This window comes from Nuphar pumila, chromosome 7 (assembly GCF_984573655.1).
Source record: "Nuphar pumila chromosome 7, dmNupPumi1.hap1.1, whole genome shotgun sequence".
Lineage (NCBI taxonomy): Eukaryota > Viridiplantae > Streptophyta > Magnoliopsida > Nymphaeales > Nymphaeaceae > Nuphar > Nuphar pumila.
In genome coordinates, this window is record NC_143255.1 from 126,190,010 (window position 1) to 126,201,206 (window position 11,197).

Consider the following 11,197-nt stretch of genomic DNA (forward strand, 5'->3'; position numbering starts at 1 on the left):
ATGATGGATCTGGGACGTCGAATGCTTCATGATGGACGTTCCACATCATGAAACACCTTTTTTCTCTCTCTCTCTCTTTATGAATTTTGAAATGACGCTGATGTCCCATCCGCTGTACTTATCACTACGCTAAGTACTTATCACATATCCAAGTTCGATGAGCAAAAAGAGAGAAAAAAAAAGAAATAACTGTTTACTTATATAAGCCAGCTTCAAAATGACAATTTCATCCCTACTATCTTTTGGGGATCTGTTGGTCATTTCCTGCGTTGTTGGGAAGAAACCGCGAAAGGATCGCCGATCTTTTCATCGTCTACGGACGGGCAACGTCCTTCGCGTGACCCCCAACCCAAAGGGAGCCGAGATCGCGAGAGGAACAAACTAATAAATTCCCTCCATGTCCCAGAACCCCATGCTCCGTGAAAAAATCGCCGATTATTCACGACGGCTACGGCTTGCGCACGGCCTCGCGTGAATGCTACGCCTTGGCTCTCAAGCGGAAAATCTCTAAAGCCGGGTCAGAGGTTGACCCCGTTCCGTTCAGTTCCGTTCTTGCTTAACCACATAAGTAACTGAAGTTAGTTGCCTAAACAAAAAAACTTAACCACCCTAACGAATGCGATCTCTAGAGAGAGAAAACAGAGGTTTCTAGAGAGAGAATGAGACATGGAGTCTTTGGAGAGAGAAAGAGTCAGACTTTGAAAAGGGGTTTTTAGAAACAGAATGAGACGGACCTCTAGAGAGAGAAAATTTTAGAGAGAGAGAGAGGGGGAAGGAGGGATTTCTAGTAAAGAAAGTAACCGTGGGGGGGGGGGGGGGGGGGGGGGGGTGGTCAACGCCAATTGACCAGGGTGGGGTGGGGGTTAAAAAAAGTGGGGAGACTAATTAAAAGTTTCGTTTTCCAAATTTTGCTGCAATTTTTAGTTTCGTTATTTATTTTTCTTGTTTTGTTTTTCTTTCCTTTTTTTTTTTTACTGAAGTGGGGAGAAAGAGAGAGAGAGAGAGAGCGAGGGAAGGTGGGGCTTATTTATTCGGGGTGACGGCGAGGTTGTGCAGGGCTGGTGTTGTTGTTGTTGGGGGTGTGAGGAGCCCTTCTCTCTCTGTGGATGTGAAAGAGAGCGATTTGGACTGAGAAATTGGTTGGTGTTTCTCTTTTTGTTGGATATTGATAGTGTTGGGGGGTAGGGATGCGGACGAGAAGGGGGATGTGCTACCCAAGAGTGAGGTTGACAGGGGAAAGGCTGGAGGAGAAGCGGAAGAGGGTGGTTTGGTGTCAGGATTTCCGGCGGAAGCGCCGGAGAACGGAGTCGGAGGGCGGCGGACGGGAGGATTTCTTCGACCAACTTCCCGACGATCTCGTCCTCTGCATCCTCTCCAAGCTCATCTCCCTAGCGTCGTCTCCCGGGGATTTCGTCAACGCTCTCGCAACGTAGGGACTCCATTGCTCTATAAAAATCCGATTTTTATTCAAATCCTCTACAGTTATATTAGTTCTCTTTTATTCGGATTCTTGTTGTGATTGTTGAAGGGTTTGGTGGGTATTAATTCGCTCTTGTTCTTTCTTTGATTGGGTTGTTTCAGGTGTAAGAGATTGAACGGGTTGGGATTGCATCCGCTGGTGATGGCGAAGGCTTCCCCTGGAGTTCTGTCAATCAAGGCGTCGAAATGGTCGGAATCAGCGCACGGGTTCCTGAAGAGGTGCGCCGATGCGGGGAACGTTGAGGCGTGCTTCACTCTCGGCATGGTGAGTTTATTTTTTTAGCCCGTCAGAATTCCGACCCTCCTCAACTTCCTCTCAGTTTCTGCCTGTACCAAGGGCAGTCGTCTCCATTCCTCCATTGAAAAAGAAAAGACTTGGATGGGATTCTTGAAGCATCTCTCTCTCTTTCTCTGTGATTCTAACGATGGTGGTGCATTTGGGATGGACAGATACGGTTCTACTGCTTAAGGAACCGGGGGAGCGGCGCGTCGCTCATGGCGAAGGCGGCGATCGCGTCACACGCGCCGGCGCTCTACTCCCTGGCCGTGATCCAATTCAACGGCAGCGGCGGCACCAAGAACGACAAGGACCTCCGGGCGGGCGTCGCCCTCTGCGCCCGCGCGGCCTCCCTCGGCCACATCGACGCCCTGCGAGAGTTCGGCCACTGTCTCCAGGACGGCTACGGCGTCCGCCAGAACGTCGTCCAGGGCCGCCGCTTCCTCGTCCAGGCCAACGCGCACGAACTCGCCTCCGTCCTCACCGCTTGCTGCGCCGCCGGTGGCACCGGCGCCTCCCTCCCACACCACCACCACCATCAACAACAACCGCCCCGAGCCAGACGGGACCCGTCCAGGTTCCGGCCGTGGCTTGCGAGCCTCATCGAGAGCCGGTGGCAGTCGGCCGGGTGCCCGCTCCTGAGCGACTTCGGGTGCAACGTCCCGCCGCCCGATTCTCACCCCGCGAACCGGTTCCTCGTGGAGTGGTTCGCCTTCCGGCCGCTGGAGAGCGGCCTCCGGCTGTGCTCCCACGCGAGCTGCGGCAAGCCGGAGACCCGGAAGCACGAGTTCCGGCGGTGCTCCGTCTGCGGCAACGTGAACTACTGCTCGCGAGCGTGCCAGGCGCTGGATTGGAAGATACGGCACAAGCACGAGTGCGCCCCCATCGGGCGGTGGGACGAGCAGGAGGAAGATGGCGATGAGGAAGACGACGACGACGAAGAAGAAGAAGAAGAAGAAGACGGCGAGGAGGAAGAGGATGAAGTAGTAGAGAGAGAAGAAGAGGAGGGAGGTGATGCAGGCTTGATGGAGGATGATGGTGCCATCGTAAGGTAGAGAGAGGTGGCCACAAAGGATTGTACAGTTTTTTCTTGTCCTTTTTTTACTTCGCTTTTTCTTTAATTAAGTGTCTGACGGAAGATGAAGTTCTTTTGTACCATAGGATAGAGGGAAAAACTTGCAAAAGGAAAGAAAGTTAATTTGTTTTTTTTTTTTCTTGGCTTTTTCCCTTCTCTTCCTGTTTGCTCTATGTAGTGATGTGTAAGGGTATCGAGTAAATGTGATGCTTTGCTAGGATGAGGTAAGAGCGAATCCGACCCCATTTGGGCACAGAGTTGGTGGGCTCATTTGCTGGTTGTCGTTGCTGCAGTTTCTGCGGTTGCATTAGCTGGTGCCTTGATCCATCAGGGCATTAATGAGATGACCGTTTCGAGAGAGAGAGAGAGAGAGAGGTAATTGTTGAAGATCTATAGGTATTTGGTTGGTGGAGAAGATAGAGAGATTGTGGGTGTTAAAAGAATATGTAAGTTTTTCATGGATTCAAAAGGTTTGTAGTAGCTACCCTCAGAGAGGGAGGACAGAGAGAGAGAGGTGATTCTTAAGGAATCTATAGGTATTTGGTTGGTGGAGAAGATAAAGAGATTGTGGGTGTTCAAAGAATCTGTAAGTTTTTCATGGATTTAAAAGGTTTGTAGTCGCTACCCTCAGAGAGAGAGAGAGAGAGAGAAAGAGCGACCTCTGCAGAATCTGCAGGGTTTTGGTTGATGTGGAAGATAAAGAGATTGTGGGTGTCAGGGAATGTGAAGGTTTCTGGTTTATCTAAAATGTCGAGAGAGAGAGAGAGAGAGAGAGAGAGAGAGAGAGAGAGAGAGAGAGAGAGATTCATGTGCATGTTCATTTGGTTCTTGACGATCAAAGGGAGTCTTTACACGTTTTGAATATTGGTGAAGCTGATTCATCTGTTGTAGGGCAACAAATTGTTGGATTTTTTTTTCCGTGTTTGTTCTTTGCCTTGAGGTTAAGAATTAAGATCAGCAAGGGTTGCTTACGGTTTGAGATGACGAGGCAATTCAAAAGAGAAGCGGCATCCGAGGCTTCCCTTTACTTTACCTTTTGTCAAAAAAGGACAGAAAAGCAAAGCTGAACTTGACTAAAAACTAAAAAAACTGGGAACGCGGGGGACACCGACAAACCCTTCTTCCCGCTCCTTCAAAAGCAGTCTGTCTGTCACGGGCTCACGGTGGCAATGAGTGCAAACAGAGACGTCAGGTGCTCTTTTTTCCATTAGATCTTTTGGGGTGGGAATCTGTGATTTCTAACTAATATGGAGGTGCTTTTGGAATTGCGTTTTACTGAAGTGCACCCTTTTCTATTAGCTAGGGGTCTGAATGAGACCTGCTGTGATAAAGGCAGGTGTAAATGTAGTCTGATAGATTGATATGTTCTGTTTGTGATATCTGTAACGTCCGTTCATGTAATGGACGGTGGGGATGGTGCAGATGGAGTCGTGCTGGGGCACTCCAGATCTTAGTGGGACCTGCAAATCAAGGTGGGGGCCATTGGATCCACATTCTTTGTATAGGCAATGGAGATAAGGTAGGCAAAAGTTGTGGATATCTCTGCCAGTGAGAAGATTTTGGCATGAAGTTGTTTGTGGAACTGGTCCTAGAAAATCAAGGGACAAAGCTTGGTTCACCTCACTTTTGCCATCCATTCTAGTAATGGATGCAAGAGAGTGAGCTACAAGATCAGCACGCGCACACACACAGGCACACGTGTGTACGTGTGGCGCGACAGCCCACATGCATTAAAAAAAATACATGGTAGGTCTTAACCAGTTCATCCACTAGAGCCATTTTGCAGTCTTCAAAAATTGTTTCAGGTGTTTCTTGCTTAAACTGAGCTTTGTAGATGCATTTTCTTTTTGAAAGGCAAGCTGGGGTTAGGCAGACCCCCACCAGTTGCACAACATACCATTGGGTTTTGAACTTGCAACGTCTCAACGCGTGGTGACCTGCACTAACAGCTCCCTACCATACAAGGGGAGCACCCGTTGGTCCTTTGTAAATGCATTTTCTGTATATTATTTAGCGAAAAAAAGTGTTGTATTAGGCATTTTCTCAAGTTAAGATGGGTTCTTAAAGAGACTTAGAAATCAATGGCTCGTATTGCACCAAACTCTTATGATTAAAAGAACGATTTCCTTTTAATATAAAAAAACATTTTTTTCGTAAATAAACAATAATAAGCACATCTAAACCATACAGATGTGATTGACGCACTTAGTCATCGTCTTATAAAGAAACATCTGATTATGATACATAAACAAGATTTTTAATGTTTAAAATCAATGTCACTTAATCTTCGTAAATATAAGTATCCAAAAATTATATTTTTTCAATGAAAATACACGATCCAACATTTGGTTCCTAGCAAATTCGCCATGTGTGCTACATGGTTGGATTTGCAAAAAAAGTGCTGGAAATGCTCAGTTTGCATGGCAGTTTTCATATTCTAGTGTATATATATATATATATATATATATATATATAGAAGAGTGACTAGAATATGAGAACTAAGTGTGAACCACAATTTTCATAATTTTTTTATTCTTTTCTCTTGAATCTAACAGTACGGATGTGATTTACATGCTTAGTTTCACGAGAACACACCCTTGAATCATCCTATTTTGATGCATAAATTTGTTTTTTAAGGCTTTAAAATCAATGGCTCATATTATTCATAAATATTCAAGCATTAAAAAATCATATTTTTTCTTCGAAAATACACAATACAATGGTTCATTCCTAGCAAATTCATCATGCCAAGCACATCCACATGGTTGGATTTGCAAAAAAAGTGTTGAAAATGCCCATATTTTGGTTATCATATTTCAGTTCTCATATTCTAGTGATTCTAGTTAGAATAGCTGCCTACTCCATTTCATGCCTCCGGCCAGCAAATGAGAGGTTTCCGGTTGTTTTTTGCAAATCTAATCTTTCAGATGAGATGTGTTTTGACAGTAGATTTGCTAGGCAACCATAATTGGATCATGTTTTTTTATTTAAAAAGATATGATTTTTAAGCCTTGAATACTTACAACATTTATAAAATTGTATGCATCAAAATAAATCCAATCACATGAGAGCTGTGGGCCCCATACAATGCTCTCATGTGATTGGCTATGGCACTTACCTGCTCCTTTGATCTCAACTCGCTGGCCATGGCCCGTAGTTTCTATCTTTTTTTTTTTGGGATTGGCAAGTTAGGGTTACACTCAATACTTTAGTGTCAGTTTTTGTCACAAGTATTGGCAATATTTTGAAAATATCACTGATACAATCCTAGAAAGTATATATGCTCAAAATAATTTAATTTAAAAAATATATATCATGCTATTAACCCGATTATTTATCAGATCACAACCATTTTTTTAAACTTCAAATTTCTGATATTTTTATTTCATATGATTTATGCATTATTTATGTTTTACTTTTGTTTATAGTTTCTCAAGATTTCACAAAAAAGATTTGATTCCTATGAAATTTTTTCTTCACAAATAAAATCTTGTCAAAGCCAAGGAAAACCCTGGGTGGGGCTCAATGACCACCCTGCCTTACATGGCCCACCACTGAAAGCTAGAAACACACTCGTCCGCCAGCGAGTTTTTTATCCGGTGCCTCAGTCTCAATACCTTCACAACCACATCGCTGACCATGCGGATGACCCTGTGGTGGTCTCAAATAAAATCTCGATGGCGACATTTGTGAGATTGGTTTCAATCCTACCAGGGGCTGTGCCTCATCTTGGGGGTGACCGCCCGCCCCTAGTAGGTCGTTAGCATGTCTCTCTGCAGAAGTTAGAAGAAAAGTAATCAATCTCTAGTATGAAGTTTACAAGTAATCAAGAATAGTCTTTAAAGAAATAACAAAAGTGCAAGAATATTAGGTTAACAATTGTTTTAGGTCGTAAGACGATGCTTAATTATACTGATTTGTACAAATTAATCATAAACGATGTCGATTAAGCCGCTCCTCACTATTGAATTTTAAATATAAGCATAATTCATGATGGATTAGCGAATGTCAGGATCCGTAGTAAATTCGTAGCTGAATAAGGATTGATTTGGTTTTGCGACAGATACATATTCGTCGATAATCCATCACTAAAATTTAATGATGGATACGTTTTTGTTGCTAAATTCCGTTGCCACTTTATTGATGGATTACATTCTATCACAAAACATTGGTTGATTCAGTTTTTAAGACAGATAAATATTTGTCTCTAATCTGTCGCTAAATTCATGATGGATATTAGGGACGGATAATATCCATTGCTAATCCATCATAAAATTAAAAAAAAAATATTTGAAATATAAATATCGAGAAAAAAATTCTCATTATACAATTTATATAACCTGTATATAAAAAGCAAAATACACATAAAAAATAAATATACAAAGCAGGTGAAACAAATTTAACATAAGTTATAAGTGAAACAAATTTAACAACCCACTATAATCCTTGTTAAATTTTAATTAGTTATAAGTGAACATATACAAAGAGTTTTGTTTGAAACAACAAGTACGTGAAACAAATTCAACACATGAATCTAATCATTGCCAAGATTCGAAGCATCATCCTCTTCATTGTCTTGATCTGCCCCTTTATCTATGCCTCCATCAACTCCTCTATGTTGATCATCTTCAGCATCCTACAAGAGAACCAAAATGTTAGTATTGATAAACAAAATATAATGAAATAAATTATATGCAATGCACCTAATCTAATGCAATCAAAATAACATGGCTGAATGACATATAGGCTAGCAATAAAGTTAAGGACATTAACAGAATTCAGATATGTGTTCTAAGGCTGACAAAAAAAAATCATAGTGATTCAATCATGCAGATATGTGTCCCAAGGTTGTCTAAAAAATGTCATAGTGATTCAAGCATGTATATATGGTTTATAAGGTTGTCAAATAAATGTGTTATGTATCACAATCATGCATATATGTGTTATAAGGCAGTCAAAAAACTTTCATAGTGATGAAATCATGCTTATATGTGTTCAAAGGTTGTTAAAAAACTTTCATAGTGATTCAATCATGCATATATGTGTTATAAGGCAGTAAAAAAACTTTCATAGTGATTCAATCATGCATATATGTGTTATAAAACACTCAAAGAACATTCATAGTGATGAAATCATGCTTATATGTGTTCTAAGGTTGTCAAAAAACTTTCATAGTGACTCAATCATGCATATATGTGTTATAAAGCAGTTAAAAAACATTCATAGTGATGAAATCGTGCTTACATGTGTTCTAAGGTTATTAAAAAACTTTCATATTAATTCAATTATACATATATATGTTATAAGGCAGTCAAAAAACTTTTATAGTGATGAAATCATGCTAATATGTGTTCTAATGCTAGCAATAAAAATTCATAGTGATTCAATCATTCATATATGTATTTAATCATGCATATACTAGCTTGAAATCTAACAACATGAAACAAATGACATGAAACTTTATACCTGTTGAATGCAGACGAAGTGTCCATGTCTCAAAAAAAGTTGCACAACTCATTATGGACAAGGTTGAAAATGACTTCACGTAAAAAGTTACGCATTGTATCTTGAAGAAGCTGGCAGACACCATCCCAAGAAACAACAGAGTCAATCAGACGGTGGGAGTTGATGTTGGTAGGAGAACTCTAAGAGCCCTGGCTGCAGGAGGCAACAACTGGTATGGTGTTCATGATACTCCCAAACCCAAACATACGACCCTTTTTGGGTTCACCGATTGCTGCCACCCATACTGCAGGATCAAAAGACGGATGCTGAGTGGAGTCATCGTCATATCGTTCTACCATCTGCTGCTCGTATGACTTCTACAAATTAATGATTACAGTATGAATTAATAATTAAAAATTACAATGTTTATGATAATATAATTCATGACAACTTGTATATTATAATGTTTATTAATACAATAAAGACATACCGTTGTCACTTTTGCCTTCTCTAATACGAACTCTCTCGTGCTCTTACGTTTATGTGTTTCAACAAACATATCCTTGTAAGGCATAATGCCTCCTTTTTCAGCTTCTTACAAGGTTAAATGATGAAAAAATAAATGAGAAAGTATGCAAAAATACTTATAAATTTGACAATATATATATATATTGATGAATTACCATTTTCTTCTGGTGGCACCCAAAAGTCCTAGAACTACCTATATATAGATAGGCATCAGGCATCTTTGTGCGGCTTTCAAAATTCATGGCTCACCTACTTATCACACATTACATCTCAATAATCTATCTTGATAGTAAAAGGGCCATGGCCCTTCCACTGCAGTGGATCATTTATCCTACCAATTGCTTTTATTGTTGCAGTCTTCATATTGTGCAACATGTCAGTAAATCGACTGACAGCCACATTCTGCCATACTAGCTTCGTGTTCTGCTCCTCCTTCGCAGTCGCGGAGCGATTCAAATCCTACAAATAATTTCAAAAAGTTAGTGCACATGACTATAACAAAAAATTAAACATGAAACACATTAGCTATGATAAACGATTGCATATCATGAATGATGACCATAATCTTTCCAACACCTCCTTCGGTTACTTTTTTCATTGAGCGACCGATTTTGGTAGATACTAAACTAGTGACTTTCTAATTTCTCATATTACTTTTTGTGGCTTGAACATCGCGCTGCACATGAATTGGTACACATTAACAATCGACCACTGACACACACTATTTATAAGATAAGTATTGGACAACTGACAATGTAATACTTATGATCGACTATCGATATATACTATTTGAATGGGTCATTGTCTATCAGATTGAAAAGACCCTGCATTCGGCATTGTCTCATGATGCGTATGAGTAGCTGGTGTAAGTGGGTCATGTGCAGGCAAATTATCATCTACAATATAATGAGTCAAAAATTCACATAATGCACATATAAACTAATCATCTATATAATTATTTAAATGATATACCTATTGAAGCAATACGTGAAGATGAAGGCTGAGACTGACTATCACTGAGCTGAGATCCTATAAAGACGATTAACAAGTAACAATTTTTATATCAACATATAAGCAAAAACATAATGAATTCCTATATTTAAATATAACACAAAGACATCTACCTAATGATGTCCCACGACCTTCACTTGGTTCTCGACCACTGGGTGCTCGACCACTGTGACCTCCACGAACCATATTTTAACAAATAAAAATGTTATTTGGATCAGTTACATAACTCTTGATCAGATACATATGCATGAAATGTGAAGATTTAAAGGTCCTACAGAAATCAATTTTATAACTATGTATGAACTATGCATGTGCATGCTAAGTGTGCATGAAATGTAACATGATATACAATTTCATGAACATGAACACATAATCAAATCTAAAATAACTTTATGCAAACATGCATACAGTCACATCAAACATGACAATACATTCAAATCATTCATATCACAACAATGTTAAACATGTACATGCAACAAACATACTCCAATATCCCACTAACTACAACCATGACTAGCATGGTCTCTGAAATACAAACATAAGAGCATATAAGAAAGTGATGTGGTATGTATTACAAGATGTATTTCACTAGCTCGAGTATGTTTTCTCATCACTTGTTTGACTTTCATATTCTTCTTCTTCATCATCCTCCTCTTTGTCTTCTTTTTTATTGGGCGCTCATCCACTTGGTATATCATTTGGATCATATTCTTTCATACGTGCATCATCGGACAATGAATATGTGACATGCAAACCATGTATGACATCATGACCATAAGAGAAGTCATACATATCATCGGATTGATAGTAATCACCCTCTTCAACAATATTGTCTTCCTATAACTGATTATACACGAGGTATAGTTTAGACTTCACCTTGCAAACCGCCCACCATTCATTTCTATCTAATTTCTTTGTATTTAGATATAAAGTATAATAAACTTTTTGAGCTTGCGATGCTAATATGAATAATTCATATATTCCAAACATTGATTTATGATTCACCTCCACAATGCCTGAGGCTTTGTCGACTCTTTTTGTTATGAGATTAAACCAATGACACTTGAATAAAGTTACCGTGTTATTTATACCTAAGTAAGTCAACTCCATTATTTCTTCAATAACACCATAGTAGTTAAGTTCATTTTTACCGTAACTGCTACCCTTGACACATACGCCACTATTTATCGTTGACTTGTTTATACCGTAGTCTTTTATATAGAATTGAAAACCATTTACGATGTACTCATTGTAATATTGCACAACTTTGGTCAGACCATTTTATAAATCACATATTCCTTGATCATTAATATCACCATGGCGGATCTACAAGCATAAATAATGACTGTAATCACGACCAATTAAGTAACATATTGTTGTTT

General features: G+C 39.8%; 1 protein-coding gene across 1 annotated transcript; it reads left to right on the forward strand.

Moving 5' to 3' along the window:
- The first annotated feature begins 1,074 nt into the window (after nt 1–1,074).
- Nucleotides 1,075–2,961, forward strand: LOC149833405 (F-box protein At1g67340-like). Its single transcript, XM_090012823.1, has 3 exons — nt 1,075–1,429; nt 1,582–1,744; nt 1,930–2,961. Exons 1-3 carry the CDS (start codon nt 1,188–1,190, stop codon nt 2,809–2,811), a joined length of 1,287 nt encoding a protein of 428 aa, XP_089868949.1. The 5' UTR covers nt 1,075–1,187; the 3' UTR covers nt 2,812–2,961.
- The last annotated feature ends 8,236 nt before the right edge of the window (nt 2,962–11,197 follow it).